At 38.0% G+C, this 14,273-nt stretch overlaps 1 protein-coding gene across 18 annotated transcripts in view; it reads right to left on the minus strand.

The window, feature by feature from the left end:
• The window catches only part of RAPGEF6 (Rap guanine nucleotide exchange factor 6), a 185,534-nt gene that overhangs the window by 81,525 nt on the left and 89,736 nt on the right, over positions 1 to 14,273 (minus strand). For 17 of the 18 annotated variants that reach the window (XM_084762379.1, XM_084762389.1, XM_084762390.1 and 14 more), the window contains 3 exons: positions 12,731 to 12,862; positions 5,332 to 5,509; positions 3,184 to 3,320 (listed from right to left, as the gene is read on the minus strand). In XM_084762379.1, the coding sequence (XP_084618505.1) occupies positions 3,184 to 3,320; positions 5,332 to 5,509; positions 12,731 to 12,862 (447 nt within the window). The remainder of the gene's footprint in view (positions 1 to 3,183; positions 3,321 to 5,331; positions 5,510 to 12,730; positions 12,863 to 14,273) is intronic. The other variant, XM_084762393.1, reaches the window with a different exon arrangement.

The following is a 14,273-nucleotide window of genomic DNA, read 5'->3' on the forward strand; positions in this document are numbered from 1 at the left end:
CCAGAAAGTAGAACAGGTTAGAGACTGTGAACACTAGGATTTCTAAATGAGTTTTCAGAAATGTTAAAACAATTTACTAGTAGTAGACAATCATATTGTTGTAATTTACTTTTCAGCATCAATCTTACAGTGGTGTTTTCCAGTCCCACTACAGTAGTGGTTCTCAACCTGTGGGCTGTGATCCCTTTGGCTGCCTAAGACCATTGGAAAACACAGATCTTTTTACATTACAGTTCATAACAGCAGCAAACCTTATGGTTGGGGGAGTCATCACAACATGAGGAACTGTATGTATTAAAGGGTCGCACTATTAGGAAGCTTGAGGACCACCACACTACAGCCTTGTCACATCTAACAGGAGGCGGGTACCAGTACCAATACACTGCCTCTCCTCATTTCAACTCAGAGACAATGAACAAGGGATTGAATCTTGACCAACATTTTCTTTTTCCTTTAAAAATTTTATTAAATTTATTCGTTTATTGATCCTGATCACAGGACCCTCCCTCCTTTCCTCTTGGTCCCACCCTCCCATCTTCTTCTCCCTCTCGCTTCTCCCCTTCTCACAAAAAGAAAGTGCCCCCACCCCCCTTTACAAACCAACCCCAACACATCAAGTCACAACAAGATTAAGCACATCCTCTTCCACTGGGGCCAGACAAGGCAGCCCAGCTAGTGGAAAGTGATCCAAAAGCAGGCAACAGCGTCCATGTCAGATGTGACACCTGCTCCACTTGCTAGAGGACCCACATGAAGACCAAGCTGCCTATGTCTAGGGCCTAGGTCAGGTCCTTACATACTCTTTGGTTGGTGCTTCAGTCTCTGTAAGCCCCTAAGGGTCCTGGTTGGTTGACTCTATTGGTCTTCTTGTGGAGTTCTTGTCCCCTCTGGCACTTCTATCCTTTCCACCAAGACTCCCTGAGCTCTGACTAATGTTTGGTTGTGGGTCTCAACATCTGTTTTGATTCATTGCTGGGTGATGGAGCCTGTCAGAGGACAGTCATGCTAGGCTCCTGACTGCAAGCATAGCAGAGCATCATTAATAGTGTCAGGGGTTGGCTTTCTCATATAGGGTGGGTCTCAAGTTGGGCCAGTCATTGGCTGGCCATTCTCTCATTCTCTGCTCCATCTTCATCCCTGTGGGCAAATTTTGGGTCAAAGGTTTTGTGGGTGGGTTTGTGTACCCCTCCCTGAACTGGTAGTCCTGCCTCACTAGGAGGTGGCCCCCTTCAGTCTCAAGGTCCCCTTCAGCTAGGAGTCTCAGCTAGAGTCACCCCCATATCTTCCCAGGAGCCTACTCTGCTGCAGGGCTCCAGCTTGTCTCAGAGATGTCCTCCCACCTAGGTTTTCCTTCTCTCTCCCAGCCCTCTCACTTCCCACCCCTACTCTCCCCACAGCTGGATCCCCACCCTTGTTACCTTCCCTACTCCCTCTCCCACTCAATTTTCTTTCTTCATTCACTTTTGACATCCATTCTGTTTTCCCTTCTGAGTGGAATTCAAGCATCCTCCTTGCTTCTTAGTTTCTTCGGGTCTGTGGATTGTAGCATGGTTATCCTGTACTATATGGTTACTACCCACTTATAAGTGAGTACATACCATGTGTGTCTTTCTGGGTCCAGGGTACATCACTCATAGTATTTTCTAGTTGCATCCATTTGCTTGCAAATTACATGACTTCCTTGTTTCTAATAGCTAAGTAGTAGTCCATTGGGTAAATGTACTACATTTTCTCTATCCATTCTTCAGTTGAGGCAAATCTGGGTTGTTTCCAGTTTTTGGATAGTATGAATAAAGCTGCTATGAACACAGCTGAGCAAGTTGTCCTTGTGGTATGGTGGAGTATCTTTTGGGTACATGCCCAGGAGTAGTATAGCTGGGTCTTGAGATAGAACTATTCCCAATTTTCTGAGAAAGCACCAGACTGATTTCCAAAGTGGTTGTACAAGTTTGCACACTCATCAGCAATGAAGGAGTGTTCTCCTTTCTCCACATCCTTGCCAGCATGTGCTGTCACTTGAGTTTTTGATCTTAGCCATTTTGACAGATGTAAGATGGTATCTCAGAGCCATTTTGATTGCATTTCCCTGATGACTAAGGATGCTAACATTTCTTTAAGTGCTTCTAAGCCATTATAGTTTCCTCTGCTGAGAATTCGCTGTTTATCTCCGTACCATTTTTAACTGGGTTATTTGGTGTGTTGGTGTTTAGTTTCTTGAGTTGTTTACATATTTTGCATATTAGCCTTCTGTTGGATGTAGAGTTGAAGATTTTTTCCCATTTGGTACACTACCATTTTGTCCTATTGATGGTGTCCTTTGCCTTACAGAAGATTTTCAGTTTCATGAGGTCCCATTTATTAATTGTTGATCTTAGTGCCTGAGCTGTTGGTGTTCTGTTCAGGAAATTGTCTCCTATGCCAATGAGTTTAAGGCTTTCACGTACTTTCCCTTCTAACAGATTTAGTGTGTCTGGTTTTATGTTGGGGTCTTTGATCCACTTGGACTTGAGTTTTGTACAGGGTAATAAATATGAATCTATTTGCATTCATCTGCATGCAGACATCCAGTTAGACCAGCACCATTTGTTGAATGTATGGCTCTGGCTTCTTTGTGAAGAATCAGGTGTCCATAGGTATGTAGATTTATTTCTGGGTCTTCAATTTGATTCCATTGATCAACTTGCTTGTTTTTATGCCAATACCATGTGCTTTTTTATTAATATTGCTCTGTAGTACAGCATGAAATCAGGGATGGTGATACCTCTAAAGTTCTTTTATTGTGAAGAACTGTTTTAGCTATCTTGGGTCTTTTATTTTTCCTTATAAAGCTGAGAATTGCTCTTTCAAATTGAACCAACATTTTCAACAACAACAACAAATATAAAAAATTGACAAGAATGAAGAACTCTTTAGAGAGTTTTATTAATTTTAATATTAAAATATGATCCAATTATTGATTGCATACCTATTTTCCATGAAGTCTATTGCTAGGAAACCCACAATTAAAAAAAAAAGGCAAAGCAAAATAATTACAAAAAACAAAACAAAAAAACAAAAAACCAAAATGAACCCTTATCTCTTCAAATATTAAATACTTTGAATCAATATTCACTCAAAATACCTTAAATTCAAAAGCTTGACTTATACAAGCTTACAGAAATTAACTTAATTTTGCTGACCTACCTCTTGTCCATCTTCAAGAATAACAGCCCCAGCCTGTTCCACTACTTCAAAAATCATGACAGAGCAGAGCTCTCTCCTTACAGACATGGTCATGTTCGTAAAGGCTGGTAGCTGGTGCATGAACTCAAGTAACTGTTCTGTAAGAAAACAAAAATTCTAGTATAAAGATCAAAGATACGACTTTAACATACAATAGATTATATAATTCAATATTCTATTTGTTAATTACCTTAGGAACTTATGCTGCTAAAGTAAGAAAATCAAGATATATCACAACCGTTCATATACACAAAACAAAACAACCAAACCAAACGTGGGCTAACAGAGATGGTTCAGTGGTTAGGATCACTGGCTGCATTTCCAGGGAACCTGTGTTTGATTCCTAGAACCCCCACATAGTGGCTCACAATTGTCTTAACTCCAATTCTGGAGGATCTGACGCCCCTTTCTGGCTTCCAAGGCACTGCACATACATACATGCTGGCAAAATAGCCATCGTATAAAATAATGTTTAACTAACCCAGTTAATTTAGTAGGTTACATGTGTGCACATACACCTTTATAGACTGTATGTATATTTACCCTCACATATGAACACAGGCATATTGAAAGATATCATTCAAAACACCCAAGAGAACCAGGAATCCACAAAGGTTAAAATGAACCCTAGCTGGAGATGCTACTTGATTAGTGGTGCACTTTAGTACAGCTCTTGATTTAATAGACTTGCAAAAAACCCTTTTGTCTATTATTTCTAGACTAGTTCTTTTTCTTAATTCTACTGGTAAATGTTAGTAAACTAAGGATAACTAAAGTAAATTATAGCTATATAGGTCTATATACCATATATATAAAATAACTATAGTGACCAAGATTTGTTAAATCAACTAATTAACATTTTACTAAATGTTTATGGGTTTCTGAGGCTATTTTATGGTTAAAAAAAATCACTTGAGTAATAAAGATAAATACAAGGGAAATATACATTTCTGCAAAAAGTTAAACAAGCTTCAATAGAAATGACCACACACAAAGAAGCTATCCACTTACAGGTAATTGGAATTTATGAACTGGTACAGTATCTGTGCAGATGTTAACAGCATGAGTCTAGCATTGGTCATTTAACAATGCTCTACCTTTATAAAGGCAGGGAATATTCCAATATATTGACCACTGCTGATCAAAGTAATAATTTTCACTAGCATTGACTTTTAATGTGAACAGCAATATGATAATAAAAAGAAAATCCAAGGTAAAAACCTTAACTAACAACAGCAATATGTAATTGACACTATGTAAATTTAGGTCCTTAAAGACATATTGGCATCTTAAAACTGAAATTTTCAATTAAAATATATTAAGTAGTTCTGTAAAAATATTAAGGAATATGCAAAAGGCGTTACTGTTTTAACACACATAAATGAGGGTAACACAAATATATTTGAAATTGATTTAAAAATTACTTTAGTCTCGAGGTACTGCTCTAGTGAGCTTTAAATGTCCTATGAACAAGAAGAGAAAAAACAGTAACATGAAATCAGTGTTTTCATTTTATAAACCTTCACAGCAAGTCTTGACAATGGCTCTTAATGATCTGACATCTTGATACCAATGTCCAGATATAGTCTTTCACAAATACTGTCTCAGGGTTTCTACGATATAATGGTGGTGACAGTCATAATAGTGACAATAGTCATAAAAGACACTGGGACATCTGTCTACCTTACTCACCACTGGATTACCCATGGTAAAGGAGATCAAATGCCATGTTGGTAGGATGTGTAAGCAGGCTACACGGCACAGAACTCAGGGCTTGTGCCAGAAGTCTCACCTTGGACATAAGATCTTCACACACTCAGTGAAGACTCAGATGACTGAAGCCTGCATGTCCACTCTGACTATCACTTGAAGATTCTAAGCTAGAATTATCTAGCTAAACTGCTCCTGAATTCCAAATTAACAAAAACTATGAAATAAAAAAAATGTATACTGCTTTAAGAAGTTATGTGATAGCAGACATATAAGGTTAAAAATGCTTATGTAAACATAATTATTTCATTTTTCTTTCTTTTCTTTTTCTTTTTGGTTTTTTTTTGAGACAGTTTTTCTGTGGAGCCCTGGCTGGCCTCAAACACATATACTTCTTACCAACATCATCATCAGTTTTGTCTGCAGGTTCCTTTTCAAGACACTCTCGAACAAGATCTCGACCCTGCAGTGGATCTGTTCGGTCAATCTCTTCTTCCTCTTCTTCTTCATCCTCAGAATCAACAGGTCCTTCCGGAAGACGGGTTAAATCTACATCTCCTACTTCACTCTCTGTAGCCTATAGAAAGAAATTTCAATACATAAGTCTATCTAAAAATATTATACAGCATACTGTAAACAGACCAAAATGGACTTAAATGACAAGTATAAGGAGCAATACAATAATGGAAAGATACTTATGTATAAAAGATCTCTTTACCTAAAAGGTTTATCTTTCTTATGTGTTATCTACATGGCAAGTCAGAACCACTTAAGTATAAGACACAAACTATATTGAGTATTAATTACTTTTCCAATAAATACTTGTTTTTCTTAAAACAAAGCTTTCAAAAATAGGAGGTACAAGAATGATGAACCTGTGAATACCTACTAATTCATGTGGCTGATTGTGAAAAATGTAATTATTTCATCGCAAAGATATAAAATCAGACAATCATGAGGCTAAGAGGGGTAGCTTGAAAAAAAGCACAACAGTACTAAGGACTAACATCAGCTTAGCATGAAAACCAAGGAAATACCACCACTTTCTAATATATTATAGGGCCTTAAAAAATTGCCAAGAGTAAAGATTATTTAAAGTAATTTCTAAAATCAACCTTACAGCCACAACTTTGGAAAATTATCAATGTTACAAATCTTAGGACTAGCAGGTTTCGAAAACTGCCATTTGTAGAAAATGAAGATATATTTTCAAAAATAAAAAACTGATTAGGTAATATTTTTTAATATTATGCTTGATCCATACTGTAAGTGAAAACATCATGACTATGAAGTTATAGATACAACTGAGCACAGGAATTCCACTCAAGATGAGTGGCTCAAAGATGAGTACTAGTGGAGGCTGTGACAGCTTCATCTACGATCTTACATTCTTTCTGTTCTCTTTCAGAGTCATTTATTCTCTATACTCATCCCCTTCCCTGAGCACAAAGACTGAGGGGCATCACAGAAGAGGCCAAAGGACGTAAGAGCCTGAGGATGGGGAGAAGTGCTCTGAAATACTTTCGTTGTACATAACATGCTGCACCCATGAACTCATAGTGACTGTGGTTCCCTGCAATAAAACCTAGACAAGATCAAAGCAATTAATATAGCCAGCATAACATGACATTCTTATTTAGAATAATACTTAGAAACAAAATTAAATGTCAGGAGATAGGCGTTAGGTATCACACGTCTTTGATCCCAGCACTCAGGAGGGAGAGGCAGGCAGATTTCTGTGAGTTTGAGGCCAGCCTGGTCTACAAAGTGAGCCCAGGACAACCAGGACTATAAGAGAAACCCTGCTTTGAAAACAAACAAACAAACAAACAAACGTCAATATAAAGGAAAAGAAACTCCAGCATAAAGTGGGGAGTTGCTCCTGAGGCCCCACTCACAGCTGAGGAGCTCTAAGAAGGGGAAAGAAAGCCACTTTTCTGAGGGGTAGCCTCTCAAAACTGTGTACGCACGGGCAGCCCTAACTATGCACACTGGATGTGGGGCTTTTTGGCAGACAAAAACTCATAAAATTATTAGAATCCTTATGAATGGGCAGTACCCTAATAATAAGAGGCAAGAGGGTGATCATTCAACCTTTCCTCCACAAGAAGAAACAGCTAGACGGTGCCATCTACAGATCAGAAAGAGGTCTTTCACAGGATAACAAACTTGTCAGCACCTTCATTTGGCTGACCTCAAACTCACAGAGACCTGCCTGGCTCTGCCTCCTAGAGTGCTGGGATCACAGGCATGTGCCATTGCGCCCAGTTTTCTAGATTACTTCTAAGTGCATAAATTTATTCTGATGATGCAAAACACCTAGCTTACAAGGTGTCATTAAAGTGCACAGTGAAAAAAACATAGCTAGGAAAAAGCAAGCAGAGGCTGGAGAGATGGCTCAGAGGTTAAGAGCACTGTCTGCTCTTCCAGAGGTCCTGAGTTCAATTCTCAGCAACCACATGGTGGCTGACAGCCATCTATAATGAGATCTGGTGTTCTCTTCTGGTGTGCAGGCATAACAGTGTATACATAATAAATAAATGAATCTTTTAAAAAAAGGACTAAGTGATCATGCTGAGGGACTAGTTTATATTCTGTCATGAAGCTGACTCTAGAATGTAGTGGAGGAGCCAGATGACAGACGGTAGTAGAGAGTGAAAGGCCTGGACTTTGTAGCAAACAGAAAATCTGATGAGAGCGAGGCACTGAAATTTCATTAACAGAGGACTTTTTAAAAGCCATCACATTCTTTTAATTTGTTTCAAGTAGGAGTTTAAATTAAATGGCATATGTAGGTGGGTGGGTATAAGAATACAGATGGTATTTTTTTTTTAATTTGTATTTTTCTTAATACTAAGGATTAAACCCCAGGACCTTATACATACTGGGCAAGCAGTCTACAGTTACATCACAAATCCTCTAGCTGCCTTTCTCTTCGAGAAATCAGGCCACAGCTCTCAGCAATTCAGTCTCTGAAGAGACGTGGTAAGAAAGCATGCTGTGCTGCAGCTGTGTGGATCCTCTGCCTCTCCTAGCTACAAGCCACATTTATTATGCCTTACTTAGTGCCTGAAAGAGAGAAGCAGCAGTCTGGTAAGATGGACACTAGAGTTGAAAACTCAGGGATGGCTCTGTGCCTTGGGCTACCTATGAGTGCGTTAGGAAAAATACAAATGCTCAGAGAGATGGCCCTGCAGTTAAGAGTGTGTACTGCTCTTTCAGGGAACCTGACTTTGGTTCCCAGCACCGAAGTGGCTTAGAACAAACTGCAACTCCATTTTTTGAAAAATGAGAGATTGTCTTGTTCACGAGTGGCTACTTTCCAAGTGTCCATCTGTCAGAGAAGACTAAGTTGACAGAACAGCCATCTGGAAGGAAGGACTTCATGTTCTCTTCAGCATGCGTTGAGGGGAACCTTTCAGGGGCATTCTAGCGTCTTACCACTGCCTACACTATTCGAGCTAAACTTTAAGATAATCTGATTAAGACATTCACATTGGAACCTTACCTGCAATCTTCATTTTAAGACTGTGGTAAATGCTTTAGCTTATTTGAGCCCAGGAGCTTTTATTTTTAAACCATAAAAATTCCAAGGTAGTGCTTTGACTACATGGAAACGCATAAACAATTTTCATCATAACCACTGTTCTAGCTTAATTTTTTTTATCTCTTCCAACTTTCCAAAAGTAAAAATACTTGCATCATTTCATAAGACTTTGCTTGTATAGCTATACATGTTCACATTTAAAATACTTCAAAAGCTGAAATACTTACAACCATACAATTTTACAGTTTCTGGCTCAGTTATCAAAAATATACATGTCTGACAAAAGGTATATTCATTGCTTTAGCAAGTAGTCCTCTAGAGGTAGCCTTGGGTTCAGCACTAACATTTAAGCTTTCTTACCTTTGCTGTAGTCCCTAGGCTCTCTTAGAAACACACACACACACACACACACACACACACACACACACACTTTTATAAATATTTCTTATGCTATACACGGTTTCTTATTAAAATTGCAGGTCCATAAGTCTTACATTTTTTTGAGGTCTACATTATCATTTTATTTCAATTCTGTTGTAGTTTCTTTTATCTTTTAGTGGATATTCTTTAATCATTTCCTACATATTTTAAAATTATTGTTTAAGTTTCTTCCATTTTAGGCATAAAATATAAGGCCCTCCTTCTGCTTTTACCTTGGCTGGGCTGCTTTGCTTTGTTTCATGACATGTGATGTATTTTAACTGTCCACTTGACATAATCTGCAATTGTCTGGGAAAGGAGTTTCACTGAGGGATGGTCTAGATCAGGCTGGCCTGTGGAAACGTCCATGGAGGAGTCTTCACTCTGCTGAGGTGACCAGACCTGACCAGGGGATTCTAGACTGTGTAGGAGTAGAGAAAGGGAGCTGAGCACAAGTATGTGTCTGTTAATTCACTGCTCATTGCTCCTGACTATAGATGAAACTTAACTAGTTGCCTCAAGTTACTGCTCCCTTGCCGTGCCCACAATGATGGGCTGCAAGCCTGGAACTGTGAGCAAACATCCTTCCCCTGCTACTTCTGTCAAGATAAGATGTTCCTACTTCTCCAACTGCCTTAAGAGTTAGTTCTAAGTCAGGGTCTGAGAAGGCCTACCTTAACTACTCTTACAAGACTCTTACACGTCTGTATTTTGGGTTTAGTACTACCACATTTTTTCCTTTATATTTATGAGTTACTATTTTGTTTCCAGTCTATTTTGTCTACCTGTATCTTTTTTCTTGTTAATGCTCTAAATTCATGAAAACTTATCTTACCGCTATCGTACTGAGTAATTTGTAAATTTCAATGCACACCTCCTCCCTTTCCAGTTGTAGAGATTCTACTTAACATCATTCTGAAAATGCACAATAGTAAAAAGAGAACACAGACTGGTTTTGGTAAGGATAGGGATCAGGAGAGGAGATGAACACAAGCAAGCCTAAAATGCTATCAGATCCTATGCAAATTTCTCATATTAAAGAGGGTAAAATTTTGTTATGTGTAAACAACGCCTTAATGGCCACAAATATAAGCATATATAATTAATGATATAGGAAGTAGAACCAACGGAATGATACCAAATTTAGTAACTGAGGAATAATAAAAATGTCTGATTTTCTAAATTATGAAGTATGTTCTTCAATACTCTGTAGCATGCAGGTTTACCAGCAAGACATCTACCTATATTCTGTAGAATTGTAAAGAAAATAGTTCAAAGGCAATACAAATTGTAGACTGTGACTGATGATGAAAGATGCAAGCTGGGTAACCACAGAGAGGGACATCACCCTGCAATATACACTTCTAACTAACTCAGTTGCCCAGTAATAAGTGGACAACCTGAAGAAGTTACCATCAGTGCAGGACTGCACTCTTCCAGTATCTTTGGAGAGACACCTGTTGCACAAAACCTGCCCACCAGTACACAGCAAAGCAATGACTTGAATAAAAATATTTTCACTATCCTTTCATTCGTTCTGCTACTACTTAGGGCTTTGGTATCTATCTTAGAAATAGAATACGCCAGTGAAATTAGGTGCCTACAGTTTGTCAATGCCACATCTTTGCTTATTGTCTCCCTTATCAAGGCATATATTCCTAATTGTTCTGAGAGAAACACATAGCGACAACACTCTATTAGACTGTTTTAGACTTAGTCTTCCTTAGTCAAACCACACAGAAGCAGAAAAGCGCAGCTCTGGCTGACTGTCCGACGCAGCAGCTACTACAGTTTTTCCACAGTGTACTTTCTTTCAAGAGAAAGAATGTACTAACCCCAACAATTACTAAAGAAATCAAGTAAGGAGCTAAGAGTTACTGTATTATTTTGATTTTCTTTGTTAGTATTTCTACAGAATAGAAAGGATAAATTCTTTGGTTATAAATACTAAAAAAAAAAAAAAAAAAAAAAGGCAGACAGGAAGTCAGAGATAGTCATAGCATCTTTTTGTCAAGAAAGCTCTACAGAGTTCTAAAACTGCAAGCTTTTTTTTCAGTTTTGCATCTGCCTAGAAATTCTCCTTCACTGACAGAGGCTAGTAGTTCCTTAAAATACTTGAATCTGGGCAACTCAGTAGAAACTCAATGTAATTATTTCTTTCAGAAAAAAATGACTATAATGGTGTACACACACACACACACACACACACACACACACACACACAGAGCTTTTGGGGCATTGAAATAGGAGCTGTCAGAACTGAGATGGGCTGTAAATCTAAACTAAGTATGAAAAAAAAGTGCAAAAAACCACATTTACAATATTAAAATATTACTTAAATGTCAAAATAACATTTAGATATACTATGTTAAATAAAATATATCACCAAAGTTACTTTTATATTATCTTTTAGGTGACTACTGGAAATTTTAAATTAATTATGTGGCTCACATTAAATAGCTATTAGCCAGCCCAGAAACACAAAGTATATCGGAATTCTTTTTTTTTTTTTTTTCTTCCCTCCTTGGTTTTTTTGAGACAGGGTCTCTCTGCTAGCCTTGGCTGTTCTGGACTCACAGCTTTGTAGACCAAGCTGGCCTTGAAGTCAACCCTGCCTCTGCCTCCCGAGTGCTGGAATTAAAGGTGTGCGCCACCATGTCCGGCCTGAATTCTTGACTAAACCAACCATCAACACCACATCTCCAGTTTTTACTACCACTGGGCTTCAGGCAATAAAGTCCTACACCTAGGAAACTGACCTAGACAACCTACACTAAAGACAACATCACACTCCACCAGGAGGACCTAATAAACCAGCAGTGGCCCAAAGCCAAATTTAGATTTAACCCATAGGATGTTCAAAGATCCTCTCAGTCTATAATCATTCCAGAACCCTCTTTTTATTTATAAGGATCATTTAAAACAACCAACAACCATCCATCCAACAACCAACCAACCAAAAAAACCAAACCTCACTTAGTTTGGAATTGTTCCTGTTCAGTGATAATAATGGAGAAGCCTGTAAGTACACCCTCTATTTAACTTTCTATTTCATTCAGGTTTACACAGGACACAAGTTTAACAATGCAGAAGCAACCCTTCTTTTCACAAAATTTTTTACTTATAGACAATGTCTTTAATTGTAGTAAGAACCAGTCCTTTCACAAGTGTAAGCTGTTGTTTCAAGAACCTTCTTTAAACCTAGGCATGAAGCCTGGAATCCCAATCCTCAGGAGGCTGATTGAAATATTCAGGTCAGCGTGGGTTACAGGGCAATAGTCTGTTTCACACAAACAAACAAAACCCCACAATCCTTTTCCTTAACTAAGGCAAGCACTCTAGACCACATGGATTCAACTGGATAAAAAAAATAAAAGAAAATACCATAGTCATATACTGTTGGATTATACTGAATCCTCTCAAAAGACAGATTACCTTTTTAATCAGGCTGACTAATGAGATGGTATATAAAGCGTGCTTTGCAGAAAATGTTTGAACACTTGAATTTTCACAGCTGAATAAAAAAAAGATACATAATCATCTAGAGCAGTGGTTCTCAACTGTCCTAACACTGTGACCCATTAATGTAGTTCCTCGTGTTGTGGTGACTCCAACCACAACATTATTTTGCTGATACTTTGCAACTGTACTTTTGCTACTGTTATGAACCATAATGTAAACATTTGTGTTTTCTGATGGTCTTAAGCAACACCCATCAAAGAGCTGTTTGATCTGTAACTCACAGGCTGAGAACCAATGATCTAGAAGATATGCAGACTATTTTGCAGAATAAAAAGGTCCACATGCACAGCACCCAGCCTAAGGGATTACCTGATAGATATCGGATAAACTGCTGCTCCCAGAGTCACTGGCAATGCTACAGCCAGACTGACTAGAAGACACATGAGTCACCTGTGGATGAGGGTTGTCTGTGAGGTGCATCTTGGTAAGATCAGCTGGAAGCTGAAGGAGAAAGGAACTTGAGTTATTCTGAAGGCCAAACTTTACCTATTAGAGAGTTCTTGACATAATGTAATTTTAAAAGCTAAAATAAACTGCTTTAAGTGGCACGAGTAGAACACACGAACACACGGACATACGCGCGCGCACACTGGTAATGTGCCTGAATAGAATTAATAGTAATGTTTGAGATTATAGAAGAACACCTGCAGGCATTAAGACTTAGGGCTAACAAAATGACTGTATACAAGATTTACACATTCTTATAACCTTTTTTCTTAACATTGTATTATGCTGTAGTTGGCTCCTGAAAATTTATTAGTGATCAAAGTATTTAACGGATGTCTCTGTTAAGTGCAGAGACACAAGGAGAATAGAAAAGACACGGCAAGCTGGCTCGGTGGGTAGAGGTGCTCATCTGCAAGCATGATAACTTGAAATGTCCCCTGACTTACAGAGTTAAGAACCAATCTCCACAAGTTGTCCTCTTATCTTGAAATGTTTATTGTGGAATGTTCAAGTGTGCACACAAATAAATAAAATGTAATTAAAAATAAAAAGGAAATGACTCTACCATTTGACCTTTAACATGACCACTCTTATCAAGGATGCAGACTGTACTGTATCTCATACCATGAAATAAAACAGGCATCTCATAAGCAATGTTATGGAAGATAAGAGAAGAATTATTCATAATGCTCCAAAGCAGTTAATGTTTTAAGTAAGACGTAAGATCATTCACCACTCCTCCATATTTCTCTTTACTTTGCTATTCAGGACCATTAAGTGAGCCTAAAATTTTACATAAGTTTCCTTGTTGCACACAATGTATCTTTCATCTACTTAAGGGAGAAAAATGACTGACTTTGAGTTCCACTATCTTAAGAATACAGACTACAGAAAGTGCACAGACTAATTATACCATGAACTACGTTGGTGGGTTAAGTAATTCAGACAAATGACATTACTGATATAAAGAAAAAACATACACAATCAAAATGTGCAAAGAAAAATGAGCTGGAAACTGAAGGACTAATGTATGACCTAACGTCTATGTGGAACCAAAATGTTAAAGCTCACAGAAACAAAGAATAAAATGGTGGGTACTAGAGCCTGGGAATTGGGGAACTATACAAAGTTTCAGTTAGACAAGATGAATAAATTTTAGTCACAGATTACACACTACATGTAATGATCATTTTAAATATATATTATAGATTTCCAAAAACTAAGAACAGATTTTAAATGTTCTAACCTTGAAGAAAAATATTTTATATGATGAGCAGGCTAGCTAGCCCTGATCTGATCATTTCACAGTGTATACTTACTAAAACATCATCACAAACACAACTGTTTTTCCATTAAAAAACTTAAAACAAATGTAAGGTGAAGCTAACAACAGTGGAAGATGAAG

This window comes from Acomys minous (assembly GCF_964271855.1).
Source record: "Acomys minous genome assembly, chromosome: 16".
Taxonomy (NCBI): Eukaryota; Metazoa; Chordata; class Mammalia; order Rodentia; family Muridae; genus Acomys; species Acomys minous.